At 41.3% G+C, this 19,120-nt stretch overlaps 1 protein-coding gene across 1 annotated transcript in view; it reads right to left on the bottom strand.

Annotated features, from left to right (window-relative positions):
* Positions 1–19,120, bottom strand: part of MYO3B (myosin IIIB) — a 547,383-nt gene that overhangs the window by 123,957 nt on the left and 404,306 nt on the right. Inside the window, exon 30 of the mRNA XM_045163938.1 lies at positions 8,875–8,976. Coding sequence (XP_045019873.1) covers positions 8,875–8,976 — 102 coding nt within the window. The remainder of the gene's footprint in view (positions 1–8,874; positions 8,977–19,120) is intronic.

A 19,120-nucleotide genomic window follows, 5' to 3' on the forward strand; every position in this document is an offset into this window, starting at 1 on the left:
CCATGAGAAAATACTTGAGATAATAGTTGAAAACTTCCCTAAAATGGGGAAGGAAATAATCACCCAAGTCCAAGAAACCCAGAGAGTCCCAAACAGGATAAACCCAAGGCGAAACACCCCAAGACACATATTAATCAAGTTAACAAAGATCAAACACAAAGAACAAATATTAAAAGCAGCGAGGTAAAAACAACAAATAATAAACAAGGGGATTCCCATAAGGATAACAGCTGATCTTTCAATAGAAACTCTTCATGCCAGGAGGGAATGGCAAGACATACTTAAAGTGATGAAAGAAAATAACCTATAGCCCAGTTTACTGTACCTAGTAAGGATCTCATTCAAATATGAAGGAGAAATCAAAAGCTTTACAGACAAGCAAAAGCTGAGAGAATTCAGCACCACCAAACCAGCTCTCCAACAAATGCTAAAGGATATTCTCTAGACAGGAAACACAAAAAGGGTGTATAAACTCGAACCCAAAAACAATAAAGTAAATGGCAACGGGATCATGTTGCTGCGTCACTTCAGTCGTGTCCGACTCTGTGCGACCCCATGGACTGCGGCCTACCAGGCTTCTCCATCCTTGAGATTCTCCAGGCAAGAACATTGGAGTGGGTTGCCATTTCCTTCTCCAATGCATGAAAGTGGAAAGTGAAAGTGAAGTCGCTTAGTCGTGTCTGACTCTTAGCGACCCCATGAACTGCAGCCTACCAGGCTCTTCTGTCCATGGGATTTTCCAGGCAAAAGTACTGGAGTGGGTTGCCATTGCCTTCTCCCATGGGATTATACTTATCAATAATTACCTTAAACATAAATGGGTTGAATGCCCCAACCAAAAGACAAAGACTGGCTGAATGGATACAAAAACAAGACCCCTATATATGTTGTCTACAAGAGACCCACCTCAAAACAAGGGACACATATAGACTGAAAGTGAAGGGCTGGAAAAAGATATTCCATGCAAATAGAGACCAAAAGAAAGCAGAAGTAGCAATACTCATATCAGATAAAATAGACTTTAAAACAAAGGCTGTGAAAAGAGACAAAGAAGGACACTACATAATGATCAAAGGATCAATCCAAGAAGAAGATATAACAATTATATATGCACCCAACATAGGAGCACTGCAATATGTAAGACAAATGCCAACAAATATGAAAGGGGAAATTAACAATAACATAATAATAGTGGGAGATTTTAATACCCCACTCACACCTATGGATAGATCAACTAAACAGAAAATTAACAAAGAAACACAAACTTTAAATGATACAATAGACTAGTTAGACCTAATTGATATCTACAGGACACTTTACCCCCCAAAAATGAATTTCACTTTTTTATCAAGCGCACACAGAACCTTCTCCAGGATAGATCACATCCTGGGCCATAAATCTAGCCTTGGTAAATTCAAAACAATTGAAATCATTCCAAACATCTTTTCTGACCACAATGTAGTAAGATTAGATCTCAATTACAGGAGAAAAACTATTAAAAATTCCAACATATGGAGGCTGAACAACATGCTTCTGAATAACCAACAAGTCACAGAAGAAATCAAAATATGCATATAAATGAATGAAAATGAAAACACAACAACCCAAAACCAGTGGGACACCGTAAAAGCAGTGCTAAGGGGAAAGTTCATAGCAATACAGGCATATCTCAAGAAACAAGAAAAAAGTCAAATGAAATATCAATAACCTCAGATATGCAGATGACACCACCCTTATTGCAGAAAGTGAAGAGGAACTCAAAAGCCTCTTGATGAAAGTGGAGAGTGAAAAAGTTGGCTTAAAGCTCAACATTCAGAAAACGAAGATCATGGCATCCGGTCCCACCACTTCATGGGAAATAGATGGGGAAACAGTGGAAACAGTGTCAGACTTTATTTTTCTGGGCTCCAAAATCACTACAGATGGTGACTGCAGCCATGAAATTAAAAGACACTTACTCCTTGGAAGGAAAGTTAAGACCAACCTAGATAGCATATTCAAAAGCAGAGACATTACTTTGCCAACAAAGGTTCGTCTAGTCAAGGCTATGGTTTTTCCTGTGGTCATGTATGGATGTGAGAGTTGGACTGTGAAGAAGGCTGAGCACCGAAGAATTGATGCTTTGGAACTGTGGTGTTGGAGAAGACTCTTGAGAGTCCCTTGGACTGCAAGGAGATCCAACCAGTCCATTCTGAAGGAGATCAGCCCTGGGATTTCTTTGGAAAGACTGATGCTAAAGCTGAAACTCCAGTACTTTGGCCACCTCATGCGAAGAGTTGACTCATTGGAAAAGACTCTGATGCTGGAAGGGATTGGGGGCAGGAGGAGAAGGGGACGACAGAGGATGAGATGGCTGGATGACTTCACTGACTCGATGGACGTGAGTCTGAGTGAACTCCGGGAGTTGGTGATGGACAGGGAGGCCTGGCGTGCTGCAATTCATGGGGTCGCAAAGAGTCGGACACGACTGAGCGACTGATCTGATCTGATCTGACACCTAAAGCAACTAGAAAAGGAAGAAATGAAGAACCCCAGGGTTAGTAGAAGGAAAGAAATCTTAAAAATTAGGGCAGAAACAAATGCAAAAGAAACAAAAGAGACCATAGCAAAAATCAACAAAGCCAAAAGCTGGTTCTTTGAAAGGATAAATAAAATTGACAAACCATTAGCCAGACTCATCAAGAAACAAAGGGAGAAAAATCAAATCAATAAAATTAGAAGTGAAAATGGAGAGATCACAACAGACAACACAGAAATACAAAGGATCATAAGAGACTACTATCAGCAATTATATGCCAATAAAATGGACAACTTGGAAGAAATGGACAAATTCTTAGAAAAGTACAACTTTCCAAAACTGGACCAGGAAGAAATAGAAAATCTTAACAGACCCATCACAAGCACGGAAATTGAGACTGTAATCAGAAATCTTCCAGCAAACAAAAGGCCAGGTCCAGACGGCTTCACAGCTGAATTCTACCAAAAATTTAGAGAAGAGCTAACACCTATCCTGCTCAAACTCTTCCAGAAAATTGCAGAGGAAGGTAAACTTCCAAACTCATTCTATGAGGCCACCATCACCCTAATCCCAAAACCTGACAAAGATGCCACAAAAAAAGAAAACTACAGGCCAATATCACTGATGAACATCGATGCAAAAATCCTTAACAAAATTCTAGCAATCAGAATCCAACAACACATTAAAAAGATCATACACCATGACCAAATGGGCTTTATCCCAGAGATGCAAGGATTCTTCAATATCCGCAAATCAATAAATGTAATACACCACATTAACAAATTGAAAAATAAAAGCCATATGATTATCTCAATAGATGCAGAGAAAGCCTTTGACAAAGTCAACATCCATTTATGATAAAAAAAAATCTCCAGGAAGCAGGAATAGAAGGAAAATACCTCAACATAATAAAAGCTATATATGACAAACTCACAGCAAACATTATCCTCAATGGTGAAAACTTGAAAGCATTTCCCCTAAAGTCAGGAACAAGACAAGGGTGCCCACTTTCACCACTACTATTCAACATAGTTCTGGAAGTTTTGGCCACAGCAATCAGAAAAAGAAATAAAAGGAATCCAAATTGGAAAAGAAGAAGTAAAACTCTCACTGTTTGCAGATGACATGATCCTCTACATAGAAAACCCTAAAGACTCCACCAGAAAATTACTAGAGCTAATCAATGAATATAGTAAAGTTGCAGGATATAAAATCAACACCCAGAAATCCCTTGCATTCCTATACACTAATAATGAGAAAATAGAAAGAGAAATTAAGGAAACAATTCCATTCACCATTGCAATGAAAAGAATAAAATACTTAGGAATATATCTACCTAAAGGAACTAAAGACCTATATACAGAAAACTATAAAACACTGGTGAAAGAAATCAAAGAGGACACTAATGGAGATATATACCATGTTCATGGATCGGAAGAATCAATATAGTGAAAATGAGTATACTACTCAAAGCAATCTATAGATTCAATGCAATCCCTATCAAGCTACCAACGGTATTTTTCACAGAGCTAGAACAAATAATTTCACAATTTGTATGGAAATATGAAAAACCTCAAATAGCCAAAGCAATCTTGAGAAAGAAGAATGGAACTGGAGGAATCAACCTGCATGACTTCAGGCTCTACTACAAAGCCGCAGTCATCAAGACAGTATGGTACTGGCACAAAGACAGAAATATAGATCAAAGGAACAAAATAGAAAGCCCAGAGATAAACCCACGCACCTATGGACACCTTATCTTTGACAAAGGAGGCAACAATATACAATGAAGAACAGACAGTCTCTTTAACAAGTGGTGCTGGGAAATCTGGTCAACCACTTGTAAAAAAATGAAACTAGAACACTTTCTAACACCATACACAAAAATAAACTCAAAATGGATTAAAGATCTCAACGTAAGACCAGAAACTATAAAACTCTTAGAGGAGAACATAGGCAAAACACTCTCTGACATACATCACAGCAGGATCCTGTATGACCCACCACCCAGAATATTGGAAATAAAAGCGAAAATAAACAAATGGGACCAAATTAAAATTAAAAGCTTCTGCACGACAAAAGAAACTATAAGCAAGGTGAAAAGACAGCCTTCAGAATGGGAGAAGATAATAGCAAATGAAGCAACTGACAAACAACTAATTTCAAAAATATACAAGCAACTCCTGCAGCTCAATTCCAGAAAAATAAACAACCCAATCAAAAAATGGGCCAAAGAACTACATAGACATTTCTCCAAAGAAGACATACAGATGGCTAACAAACACATGAAAAGATGCTCAACATCACTCATGATCAGAGAAATGCAAATCAAAACCACAATGAGGTACCATTTCATGCCAGTCAGAATGGCTGCTATCAAAAAGTCTACAAGCAATAAATGCTGGAAAGGGTGTGGAGAAAAGGGAACCCTCTTACACTGTTGGTGGGAACGCAAACTAGTACAGCCACTATGGAGAACAGTGTGGAGATTCCTTAAAAAACTGGAAATAGAATTGCCTTATGACCCAGCAATCCCACTGCTGGGCACCGAGGAAACCAGAATGGAAAGAGACACGTGTACCCCAATGTTCATCGCAGCACTGTTTATAATAGCCAGGACATGGAAGCAACCTAGATGTCCATCAGCAGATGAATGGATAAGAAAGCTGTGGTACATATACACAATGGAGTATTATTAAGCCATTAAAAAGAACACATTTGAATCAGTTCTAATGAGGTGGATGAAACTGGAGCCTATTATACAGAGTGAAGTAAGCCAGAAAGAAAAACACCAATACAGTATACTAACACATATATATGGAATTTAGAAAGATGGTAACGATAACCCTGTATGCAAGAGAGCAAAAGAGACACAGAGGTATAGAACAGTCTTTTGGACTCCATGGGAGAGGGAGAGGGTGGGATGATTTGGGAGAATGGCATTGAAACATGTATAATATCATATAAGAAATGAATCATCAGTCCAGGTTCAATGCAAGATACAGGATGCTTGGGGCTGGTGCACTGGGATGACCCAGAGGGATGGTATGGGGAGGGCGGAGGGAGGGGGGTTCAGGATTGGGAACACGTGTATACCCGTGGCAGATTCATGTTGATGTATGGCAAAACCAATACAATATTGTAAAGTAATTAGCCTCCAATTAAAATAAATAAATTTAAATTAAAAAATAAATAAAATAAATATGGGAATCAATTGTTTTTGTTTTGTCTATTCTGTGAAGAGTATGCTCTGATTTTACATTATTCGTTTGTTCCTTAGGCATATTTATCTCTTGTGTAGCAGAAATGTGATTTTTTTCACTATCAGTGGTAGATAAGACCATCTGTTGTTATTACTATTGCTATAAAAACCAAAAGTATAAAAAGAAAATTTTATATGGAACATTATTACATTTTTATTATTATATACATACACTCACATGCAAACAGACATTATGACCAAACCATGAAACAACAATATTAAAAGTGGGAAGCAGAAATCAAGATAAATAGCTGCAGCCTTTTAGAATTTCACGAACTGATCCACTCTCCTCCCTTCCCTGCCTTCTCTTGATTGATGAACTCCTTTGGTTAGAGGACCAGGCAGGCTTCCCCCTCCTGGAGATTTTAAAACATTGTTTGACCCAAGCTCACTTGTAATACCGTGAGAAGCAATATAAAAGTGAGAAATGATATGAAAAGAAGAAAAGAGAAGCTCACTTTAGGGACAAAAATATCTATTTCCTTATTAAGAATGAAAATCAACAGAAATCATTTTTAATCTTGTTCTCTGGCCCAATTCAGCAGCACCAGGGGCTACCACTCCCTGACCAAAGCCCAGATGGTCTTGTCCACATAGGAGGTTGACGTTGTTGCTGTCTGCATCTATTTTGAGATCCTCAGTATGAAAATGAGAAATAGCAGTTTAATAGCAATTCAGAGAGGAAGAAGCACAAGCAAAGTGAGGACGACCATTAACCCCATTTGGTTTGGGCTCTCCTTATGAAGGTGCTGTGTCCACCGCCAGGGAGAGGGGAGGCAGTGACACCTTTGTCTGACACTTAGCAAATGCTCCCAGTTACTCTGCCCAGGCTTCCAATAAAAGCCCATAGAATTTCTGATCATGTAATTAAAGGGAAAACTCATTCCTGCTTCTTACTCACTTGCACTTCAGTCATCAAAATATTGATTTCTGAGAGTTATTTGAAGTTTAAAAGCCGAATAGAAAGGTACAGAATATTCTTATTAAAGATTAGACAAAGTCTGCTCCTCTGTCCCCCGGCTTTGTCAGAAGAGCAGCAACAAGGATTTGAGTCGAAGAGAGAAATTTAAATCGGAAATGTTGTACACCTGACACAAATATAATGTTGTAGGTTAATTATACCTCAACTTCTAAAGTTTTTGAAAAAGTTGGCTTAAAGCTCAACATTCAGAAAACGAAGATCATGGCATCTGGTCCCATCACTTCATGGGAAATAGATGGGGAAACAGTGGAAACAGTGTCAGACTTTATTTTTTTGGGTTCCAAAATCACTGCACATGGTGACTGCAGCCATGAAATTAAAAGACGCTTATACTTCTTGGAAGGAAAGTTATGACCAACCTAGATAGCATATTCAAAAGCAGAGACATTACTTTGCCAACAAAGGTCCATCTAGTCAAGGCTATGGTTTTTCCAGTGGTCATGTATGGATGTGAGAGTTGGACTGTGAAGAAAGCTGAGTGCCGAAGAATTGATGCTTTTGAACTGTGGTGTTGGAGAAGACTCTTGAGAGTCCCTTGGGCTGCAAGGAGAGCCAACCAGTCCATCCTAAAGGAGATTAAAGGAGATTAGTCCTGAATATTCACTGGAAGGACTGATGTTGAAGCTGAAACTCCAATACTTTGGCCACCTGATGTGAAGAACTGACTCATTTGAAAAGACCCTGAAGCTGGGAAAGATTGAAGGCAGGAGGAGAAGGGGATGACAGAGGATGAGATGGTTGGATGGCATCACCAACTCAATGGATATGAGTTTGAGTAAACTCCGGGAGTTGGTGATGGACAGGGAGGCCTGGCATGCTACAGTCCATGGGACGCAAAGAGTCGGACATGACTGAGCAACTGAACTGAACTGAATGTTCATAGCAGCACTACTCACAAAGCCAAAACAAAAACATTGAAATAAAATGAAAGAGCATTTGATCATCAGGAGAAAAAAAAAAAGAAAACAACATAGTAGGTGTTACAAAAATGCCTTTGGGGTCACTCAGGCAACAAATGAGGTTTGTGGAGAACCAGAGGATGCACACCCAATTTGAAAACATTTGGGTTCAATGTTTTCTGTTAAAAAAAAAAAAAGTTGGTCTGGCCAAACAAACCATACCTGTGTGTTGATTACAACAGGAAGACCTCCTATTTCTGACATCTGCTAGGGAGAACAGATCTAGACTGTAGGTCTGTAACATCTAGACAGCCTTCTTTTGAAACTGAAGTGTCTCCTTGTCTCACCTCCAAGCCTCCTCAAGTTCAAGAAACACTGCTGCTCCTGGGGCTCCCCCTCTTCTCTTATTTCCCTCTCCCTAACCTCCTTGCCCTGAGATGAGGCTTCAGTTGTGCATTTTCTTGAAACCTAGGCTGGGTTGCAGATTCCAAAGAAGCAGGAAGCACCTGGACCTCATTGCTGAGGTTGGAGTTACACTGTACCTCCAAGCTCTATGGTGAGATCCAGGGCAACTCAGCCTCACATTTCATACACGTGAGCATCAGCATTAAAGGTCATATTTTTAAAATCATAGCTGCTTCTTCAAGCAGAAGTTAAGGGACCTTCAAAATGAAAAAAAATGGAGGATTCTAATATCTTTTAAATGTTTGAAAACCATTGATCTAGTCCAATTCTCTCATTATACAATGATGGTAATTAATGGAAGGCCTAGACTAGATACTCAAGTTTTAACTTCTTGTCCACAGTGTTCCTTCTCCCTATGAATGTGCTCAATGTATCAGTGTCAGGATCACAGAAAGAGTCCTGAGAAGCTAAACTTTCAAAAGGTCTTAAGGTAAATAAGATAGAAACATGTCAGTGTCTGCTCCAAGAGGATGAACTGAAGGGAGGCAGTTGGCAAGAGCTGCCACTGGCCCATCTTCCCCAGTGAACAGGTAACTGGGCACCCAGACAGCTGCAGAGGTGTTGAGCCCCAGAGATAAGGGGCTCCCCTGCAAGGCTGCCCCTGAACCTAATCAGCTGTCACCTGTAGAAAAAAAAAAAAGAGAGTGCCAGACAGAGGGATCACATCAGGTGATCATTTCCAGCTCTAGAATCTTCTCTGGAGCATCCATAAATAAAGACACCCATCCCAAACTTCTAATGACCTCACCTTTGTGGTCACCAGGCTCGCTGGAGAACTGACCCTGCGCAGTTCCGCTGGGACCCCCTGTGATGGTGGGCTGTGGATCACTGCTTTGGTCTGAAGGGCACCCTGTGGAATGAAACAAAACAGCATCTTTTCAAGGTTATACCCTCCACCTGGATGAATTACCAAAGTGGAGGATACAGCATGGCTAGGGAAATCCACATTTTTCTTATGGTTTGAGGCTCTGAGGTGATGAATCTCAGCCATGGATTTGGAGCTTATTTTGAAGAGTTAACACAGGGTGGTTGTGAAAGGGCACCAGTATAGGGAACAGGAGACTTGGTAACTCTCCTGGCCAGACTCTCTACCAGCTTGGTGACATGGGGGAGGTTGGGTAACCTGTCTCATTGATTGCATTGGTCAAATAGGGAGTTGGGTGACCGAGGTCATGAGTGCAGCAGGTAGGGGTTCCAGATGTGACAGCTGGACAGCATTCCCATTACCTTTAGGCGGTGCCACCTGAGGAGAAAAAGAGGGATGAGGCCTCCTCTGTCTCTCCACATGTCTATCCTGGGGCAGGCCTCTCTCTATTCCTTTTGTCTTGCAGTCCTGTTCACTGACCTTTGTGGGTCCATGGTCAATTATGCTGTCATGGAAAAGACAGACTACACACTATCTTTAGTGGAGGAACATCACCAGTGCAGTTTTTCATAGTCCAGTTAGCATACTTCAATAACTACAGTTAACTTACTGCAAGGAGATCCAACCAGTCCATCCTAAAGGAGATGAGTCCTAAAAGAGATCAGTCCTGGGTGTTCATTAGAAGGACTGATGTTGAAGCTGAAACTCCAATACTTTGGCCACCTGATGCGAAGAGCTGGCTCATTTGAAAAGACCCTGATCCTGGGAAAGATGGAGGGCAGGAGGAGAAGGGGATGACAGAGGATGAGATGGCTGGATGGCATCACTGACTCAATGGACATGAGTTTGGGTGAACTCTGGGAGTTGGTGATGGACAGGGAGGCCTGGCGTGCTGTAGTTCATTGGGTCGCAAAGAGTCGGACACAACTGAGCAACTGAACTGAACTGAACTAGCTTACTTCACAGTGATAAACATCTAAAGACTTCTCTACCAAGACCACTAATGGCTTGGGTGAGAAAGTGCTGCAGGGATGTTCCTGGTTGTCCCAGGTCTTCCATGCTCCACAAGGTCACAATGGGTTGAAAATGTTCCTACATTTCAGACCACCTCAGGTATCTGGAGAAGCCAGGTTCTTTCCAAATAGACCCCTTGGCTTTAGAAGCAACTGTCCTGCCAGCAGGGCCCTCCTCTCCACAGCAGGCTCCTCCCTGAGGTTTCAACCCTAACTCTGTCCTGTCTCCTTCCTCCCTGGCCTGTGATCCAGAGGCTGTTTGCTCTCGTCTTGCACTGCTTCCTGACTCAGGCTGTTTCTAATTCTGCCAAAAGTGCTTCTAGACATATCATACTAGAATATTTGGGACTTTCTCCTTTTTTATTTCCTCAGATGTGTTTCTTTCTATCCTGTCTCTCTCCCTCCTCCTGGATGGCTCCCCTCCCTCAAGCATGGCCCTCCTGGTGGCACCATGTCTCTTCATTTCTTGCAGGCAGCCCATAAGTATTCTGTGATAAGTAATGCAGGCTGCCTTGGACCACACTTAAGCAGGCACACAGAGTCCCTGTCCTCATAGAGCTTGCATTCTGACACAGAGACTGAGCATACAAAGAGATGTTTACCCTGCACCTCAGAATGTAACCTTCTTTGGAAATAGGATGTATACATATATAATTGGTTTAAAATAAGGTCCTATTGGATTAAGGTGGGTCTTAAACCCAATCATCAGTATCCTTATAAGATGGCCATGTTAAGACACAGGACATGTTAAGGCCATGTTAGGATGCACTCTCTCGGGAGACCTGGGTTCGATCCCTTGGTCTGGAAGATCCCCTGGAGAAGGGATAGGCTACCCACTCCAGTATTCTTGGGCTTCCCTGGTGGTTCAGATGGTAAAGAATCCTCCTGCAATGTGGGAGACCTGGGTTCAGTCCCTGGGTTGGGAAGATCCCTGGAGAAGGGAATGGCTGCCTATTGTCCTAAGTTCTTTACAAAAATTAATTTATTTACTCCTACAGGAACTCTCAAAAATAGAGACCACTATCATTCCCATTTTACAACTAAGGAGAGGCACAGGGAGCTTAAACGGTTTTCCCAAGAAAATCACACACAGCTGGAGGCTGGCAGAGTCAGGATTCAAACTCATGTAGTTTTGCCCTGAAGTCTGAATTCCTAAATATTACAGGGTGTAGCTCTTTTATTTAAACATTTAAAAATCATTAACCCTCACTGTCTTAGTAATGGAAATAAAAATTCAGACTTTATTTCATTCATGTGCCTGGGCCTTTTAGAGTCCCACAGCTCAGCTGCTGCAGGAGGTGGCTCTGGCATTGCCTGGTGTTTGATGACCCACATAGAGGACAGACCCAGGCACTGCTTCCAGCAGGGACACTGTCTGGGTAGGTCTCCTGGCTGGTGATCTTCGCCTGCTGAGCCTTCCTCACCATGGACCTGGCACAGAGAGTGCTTACAGACGAGGCGCAGAGACCCAGGCTTCCCCTCCTCACTGCTGCTGGCCAGTGGAACGAGAGGCCCGTGTGGTTTCTGGCTGGAGTTACAGCTGGTCAGTAGCTGTTTTACTGGAATTTAAAGAGGCCAACTTGTGGGAGGTCCAACAAGCAAATGCCACCAAAAGCAGCCCAAAGTCGAATTCTTTTCTTAAAGGGCAGAATCTTATTGACACAATTTTTTTCCCCCTACAGCTGTATCACAAAGCCTGGCCTCCGCCTCTACCACACAAAACAAATCTAGTAATTTTAGGCCTATGAGCAGTCCACTCTGATTCTTCACTACTTAATTTCAAAGTAATCAAACTTTGACAGAGTTCAAAGAAAGTCTCGTCTGGTAACCACTTTCTCTAACTTGGAGGCTAAGGAGGGAGGCCTTCCTCTCCCCTGGAGATGAGCTTCCTGCCTGTCCTGGAGCATCACTGAGGAATTCCTCTTCCCTTCAGGCATCTAGGGACAGTGGCTCTCCTGTCTCCTGACTCCCAGCAGCCTTAGGTTGGACTCACTTCTTATAATTTATGCCCTGCTTGCTTCCAAAAAGGATCGAGGCAGGGACGCTTCACAAATCATTCTCTCCTTGTGACTGTGGTAGTTGGACCTGGCTTAGTCCTCCCTTCAAGCCTGTGGGAGGCCAGGTTTCATCTGAGACTGTCCCCCTCCCTTGTTAAAAAGTCTATATTTTTAGAGCAATTTTAGGTTCACAGCAAAATGAGGGGAAGGTACAGAGATGTCCCATATACCCTTTGCCCCCACACATACTCAGCCTCCCCAGTTATCAACATCCCTCATCAACTGTACATTTGTTATAACTGATGAACCCACACTGATGCATCATACTTACCCCAGACCCATAGTTTACATTACAGTTTGCTCTTGATGCTATAAATTTTATGAGTTTGGACATTATAATGACACATATCCATCATTATGGCACCACACAGAGTGTTGTCAATGGCCCTAAAAATCCTCTGTGTTCTACCTATTTGTCCTTCCTCACAGCCCCTCACCCCTTGACAACTATTGATCTTTTTACTGTCTCCATAGTTTTGCCTTCTCCAGAACGTCATATAGTTGGGATCACACGGTATGTATTCTTTTCAGATTGGCCTCTTTCACTTAGTAAAATGCATTTGAGATCCCTTCATGTCCTTGTGTGTTAGTCACTCGGTCGTGTCTGGCTCTTTGTGACCCCATGGGGTGTAACCCACCAGGCTCCTCTGTCCATGGAATTCTCCAGGCAAGAATACTGGAGTGGGTTGCCATTTCCTTCTCCAGCTTCATGTCTTTAGTGGCTTGATAGCTCACTTCTTTTTAGCACTGAAGACTATTCCATTGTGTGGGTATGTCATGGTTTATCCATTTACCTACAGAAATACATCATTTTTGCTTCCAATACTTGGTAATTATAAAGTTGTCTTAAACAAACATTCCTGTACAGGTTTTTGTGTGGACATAAATTTTCAGCTCCTTTGGGTAAATACTAAAGAGAATGACTACTGGATTGCATAGTAAGAGTATGTTTAGTTTCATAAGAAATTGCCACATTCTCTTCCAAAGTAACCGCATCATTTTGCATTCTCACCAGCAGTGAGAGTTCGTATTGCTCCACATTCTCACCAGCATTTGGTGCTGTTAGTGTTCCAGATTTTGGCTATTCTAATACGTGAACAGTGGTATCTCGTTGATGTGTTAATTTTATTTCCCTGATGATATATGATGTAGAGCATCCAACTGTCTTCCCATCTTTTGAAGGAAAAAAATTCAGTATTTTTATGTAGTTTACGTGACCACCCAAAAAGCATCCAGCAGAGTGTTCTGAATGACAGGATGTTCAAAATACATTTTGAGGGAAGGGCAGGAGATCAGGAGTTATGCAGTCTGAATTGCAGGAAGGTTTCTTAGCTGCAATCTGTAAAATGAGGTAAAATCTCTAACCTCCTTCTCAGTGTTACTATGATATTATAGGAATAAGGAGATTGGAAGTCCTTTGTGTGAATGTATGAATTTTAAACTGCTGTGCAAAAAGTATAAGATGTTGTAAAAATAAGTATTTCTATTGGTTAGTCAAGAAAGAAGCAACTCCTACCTCCAGTATCATTCTGGCTTCTTATAAAACAAAGTTATTTACTTTGCTCTAAATTTTTCTTAAAATGACAAAGGTCTGAATGATTATAGTAGCTTTATCCATCATCACAGGAACTGGAAACAAATGTCCTTCAGCTGGTAAATGGACATAATTGTGGCACATCCGCAGACCAGGATTCTGCTCAGCAATGAAAAAGAACAAGCTGCTGATAATGGAGCAACACTGAGGACTCTCCAAAGCATGAGGCTAAGTGAAAGAAGTCAGAGCCAAATATCTACATACTATACGCTTCACTTACATGGTGTTTTAGAAAACATAAAATGACAGGGACAGGAAAACCAGTATGGTCACCAGAAGCTGGGGGTGCGGAAGGGATGGATGACAGCAAGGGCATGAGTGAACTCTTTGGAAACGTCTTTTTCTTGATTGTGTTGGGGGTTATCTGACTACATGTGATCATCCAATTTTATCAAACTGAGTTTCACTATATGTAAATTATACCTCAATAAATCTGACTTTTAAAAATGTACCAAATTCAAAAGCAAAAAGGGTAAAGCCTCCTTCTCCCCAAACTGGATTGTTTCTGGACAGGAGGATGCAATTGCTTCTAATCCACTAGGAGGAGAGTCTGGGGGAAGAGTCTTGCTGTCAACGAGGGACACTTCACAAAACGTTTGCATCACTGACCATAGCTGGTTTTGACACTAAGCAGTTGGCTCAAAGTCTATGAAATTAGCAGGCTGTGGTTGCTTATACATCTCACCCATCACAACTTTATTGACGAGAATGGCTACCAGCTGTCACCTCTGCCTCCGCCTCTGTGCTTGGTGATTCAGACTGCATGGCCACAGTAAATCAAGCCATGATCCTGCTATGGCTCTTCGTGTTGGGGTTTGAACTCCTGGCCAAATGGCTGTTGCTCAGCTGTTATGCTGCCAATCACCTGTCACTGAGGGTTAAATGTGATAGGCTTACCCATATCTTCCAACTCTTCAGACATCTTAAATGCAACTTGCCTTCCACAGCAGGAGGCAGCAGTCTTAGTGATATTCAACTCCTGGATTTTAGAATTCCTGACTTCTGGGGGGCAGGGTACAGAGGAAACTTGCTATTTTACAGAACAAGCTGCAGAAGGGCCTCAAACCCATGAGTGGGAAAAATGATGTCAGGAGCATATCACCTAAGTCATAACAATTTTGAGATCACTGGAAAATGTATCCACACAAATGAACCACGCTCTTGGCATGATGGATCATAGCTCATTACAAAAAGAAAGCTGCCTGAAATCTTTCACATACTATTGCTGTGTTTTAATTTTTCCCTGTCAGATAGACAAAGACATAAGATTCAGAAAATTCTCTCTTTTATAAAGGTTTTATTATAACTGTATTTGAGATCTGACATGCACTATCTTTTCCTCCAAAAGTGAGAGAAATAGTTTCATCTTTCTGAAGTTACAAAATTATTATTCTAATCATAGAAGAGTATTTCACAGACTCATTTTTTTTCCCCCTCAAGTAACTTCATACTTAGGAAGTGGGGACAGAGAGGAAATTGACACTTACTGAATAGCTGCCATGTGCCAGGTCCCATGCAGGATACTTTGTGTAAATTACCTGCTATGATCTTCACAACAGTCCTGAGAATTAGACCTTAATGAGTCCCATTTTGTAGCTAAGGAAACTAAGGTTCAGAAGTTAAGCAATTTCCCCTAAACCATATGACAAATCTGGTGGTACAGCCAGGATTTAAAGTAATTTTGACTCCAAAGTCCACATGCTTAGGATGGTATATAAAACTCTCCCCAAAGCTTTGACTGGTGCCATATCCAAGATGGAAATCAATATTAGAGCTGGTCTACTAAAAAGAACATTGGGTGAAGACTCAGAACAGGGCTCTGATATTTGTCATTAAGCTCATGTAACACATAAGGGGAGACAACTTATGTAGACTCTCTGTGCTTCTGTTTGATCTGTTTGGAGAGAAAACAAAATCTGCTTTTCTACACACAGAAGTCTTTTGAGGGAAAAAGTTCAATAATTCTTGTCACAGCACAGTTAATTTTCCCCCTATAAGTTTCCTTACTATTACTTGGACAGAGTCCCCAAACTAATAAGGGTTTCATAAAATGTGACATCACATTTTATGATTCTATGTGAAAAAAATGAAATACATAAATGCAATTCAAGAGTGTTGTTGACATCATTATTAATCAATTATTGACTATAATGCTGCTTCACTCAATGGTGAGGTGGTTAAGATGCCATCTGAAGAACTGCCTTTTTGCAGCCAGCTTCTGGAGCTCTACAGGAAGTCCGTAAGGGAGGAAATGATTCCCACCCAAAGAGGTTCTATCCATGGGTTTACTCTGAAATTTAATCTTGAGTCCTGTGATGCCAACCACTGCACCAAAGTTTCATCTTCAGCATTTCCATGCCGTGTCAGTATGATATCAGGAAAAAGCAGACCTCAGTTCCACACTGGCTTTGCAGCTTCTTCTCTAACTGTTAATTAGGTTAACAGTACTTTACCTGCTGGGTGTTTAATTCTAACATGGGCAATAATTTGATTTCAGAACAAAGGACATTCCTTTGCATCACAAGTTACTTCATGGTAAGACTTTTACTGCTTGTGCCCAGTGAGGTTTGGCAGAGCCCATTTCTTGACAGAAATCTCGAGGCTAAGGCCAGACTCTGTCTCTGCTATACACCACTTCCCTGAAGCCATATTTCTGGAGCTCTCTGTATGTCCTGACCCAGCTCACAGACAAGGCACATTTTCCCAAAGTAAATCACAATCCTTAACCACCACCCCTCAAAACATTCTCCTTCTCTAAGAAGTTATAACTGTGGTTATCAGAAACCAGTTGTAGACCTTTACCTACAGAGAGTCAGAGAAGGTCAGACAGTGCAAGTGGACTCTGCAGGACCCTCACATTGCCTGAAAGGCACATTCCTTCAGTTAATCAGAGCTTTGGAAGGCAGTGGAGCTAGCGTGAGCTCTCCGTTCACCTCAAGCTCAGGTGCACCAGTTAATTCCTTCCCCTAGATGTTGTTTTACTCTTGTGTGGAAATGGCCTGAAATATCAGGAATGGAGAGACAGCTGGCTCCTGCCAAGAAGAGTTTGGAACTTTTCTTCCCTCACATTTTAAGAAATCACATGTTTTGTGCAAAACGACCAGGAATATTTCCAAAAGACAGAAACAGAACGAGTGAAGAAACAATGGAATAGGGTGGAATGATAGAGATGCATAAAGGAGCATGCTTGTTTTCCTCCTATCTGTCCAAAGTGTATATTTTCCCTCACTGGGTACATTCATTTGACTTTCCTCTACTGTTTGACTTGTGATCAACAATGTGCTTATGCACAGATTCATCAAACTGAAAAACATCTGCCTAATCATTTTTACCTTCAAGAAGCTTGGGCCATTTCAATGTACTGTTGTTGGTTGTTTAGTCACTAAGTCATGTCTGACTCTTTTGCAATCCCATGGACTGTAGCCCACCAGGATCCTCTGTCCATGGGATTTCCCAGGCAAGAATACTGGAGTGGGTTGGCATTTCCTTCTCTGGGGGATTTTCCTGACCCAGGGATTGAACCCATATATCCTGCATTGGCAGGCAGATTCTTTACTACTGAGGCACCAGGGGAAGCCATTTCAAAGTATATCCTCAGCTATATATTACAATGATTTTGACTCTTTGGTGTTTAATAGAATTCCCTTCCAAGGAGTGCTGACATAACATAGAGTACTTGATTATACAAACAGTGTCCATTTGAGGGAAGCATGTTTTTTAATCTTCTGTGTTGAAGATGAAAAATCTGAAGCCCCAAACTAAATCCCATTGTTCACCTTGAGAGTAGCTCCAGCATAAAGCAGTTACTTAAACAGTAGTTGAATAAGTGAATGAAATAAAGACATTTCCTAATTTGAAATATAGTTGTTCTGTGCACCTAGGGATATTTCTGGAAATCTAGTTCTAGGAAATTATTGCAACAACCAGTCATTGCCAACCCACCAACAATGCTAAAGGAATCAGCCTTTCAAAATTAGAAAAGACTAGGAGGAAGGCTTACCCTGAGAGAGGTTTAAAAGTTCAGGCGTTTTAATTATTAAAACTTGGTTCTGCCATGATGTGGGGTCAGACTTTTAAAAGAAGTTAACCTGGAGAAGGGGGAGAGCCTGTCTGGATTCTATGCTTGCTTTCCTCTTTGGAAACTGCATTTAAAGCAATTCCCATTGGCTGGCGTCACATGATGTGCCCAGGGGTTCCAGCTGCAGCTGGTTTAAAATGCCTGCTCACAGGCTCAAGCAAGAGGGCCTCTCAGCCTTGGCAGGACTGAGGATGCCGTTCCAAAAACCACTCCCCTCAGAGGGCATTAGAAGGAGAAATGGCAGTAGATTTTAGTGCTGTTATCCCCTGTAGGACCAAGGAGGGGAGTAAGTAGGAAGCTGATCAGATAACAGAGAGAAAGAGAAAATAATTTCCAAAGCACTGAAGCAATTAGATGAGAAAGTGCTATAAACCAATGGGCTCTTCCTTCTCCTGGAGGGCTAGGGGAAAGAGGGGAAGAGAGGCTGCAAGAGCCAGCTCCTCCTGGAGACACCCTTTGAAGTTCCTTCCCAGTCTCTCAGGCTCCACTGTCACTGAGGGCTTCTCCCCTGTGAGATGAGGAGCCTGGCACTTTGCTCTTGCTTAAAAAACAGATCTTGAGTTAAAGGGGTAATTTTTTATTTTATTTTATTTTTAAATTTTACATAATTGTATTAGTTTTGCCAAATATCAAAATGAATCTGCCACAGGTATACATAATTTTTAAAAATTGTGCTTTCAAAAACTTTGAGAATGAGGCATTGTAGATCTTAAAAAAAAATTCCCTGCAGGTTGTTTGTTTTGATAGTATTTACTGAGGAACGTATGCAATTTCAGCTGACAAAATCTAGTTATATTCATTCTCTGAAAGTTAAGAATTCATTAAGAAAAAACAACAATACATTAGTGATGGGGAGACAACTATTAGTTTTTACTTAGACTATCCCATCTATCCAAACAGGAATATGTTTGCAATTATTTTTCTGATTAAAAAAGTACATACTTTTAATTGTTTTGTTATGTTTTCCCATAGCAAGAGCCTATGATCAGCATTAATCAAAAATAAAAACACAATAAAGCATGCCACTTCTCACCAAGGTGACACTTGAAGTCGTTTCCCTCTCCTTGAAAAAAGAAACTGAGGAAGGCTACTTTTGCCCAGATCCTCAGCAGGCTCTCTGCCTGTGAAGCCACATCTCACAAAGGCCCTCTCTTGCCGGCACAATGTTGCACACAGGAAATGTGTGTGCATGTGCCTAGCATGTTTCCCCGTTTGTTTTCTTTTCCAGCATTGCTCACTGGCTGGTGAACAGTTCAGGCCCACAGAGAGCTTGAGACCACCAGCTCATGTATTTGAAAGGCATCTGTTTATTTTGAAAATGCAAATGTGGCCTACCTCAAAGACTGACAGGCAGGAAAATACCAGGGAGCAAAGGGAGAGGTTTCCA

The sequence above is a fragment of the Bubalus bubalis genome, chromosome 2 (assembly GCF_019923935.1).
Source record: "Bubalus bubalis isolate 160015118507 breed Murrah chromosome 2, NDDB_SH_1, whole genome shotgun sequence".
Classification (NCBI taxonomy): Eukaryota; Metazoa; Chordata; class Mammalia; order Artiodactyla; family Bovidae; genus Bubalus; species Bubalus bubalis.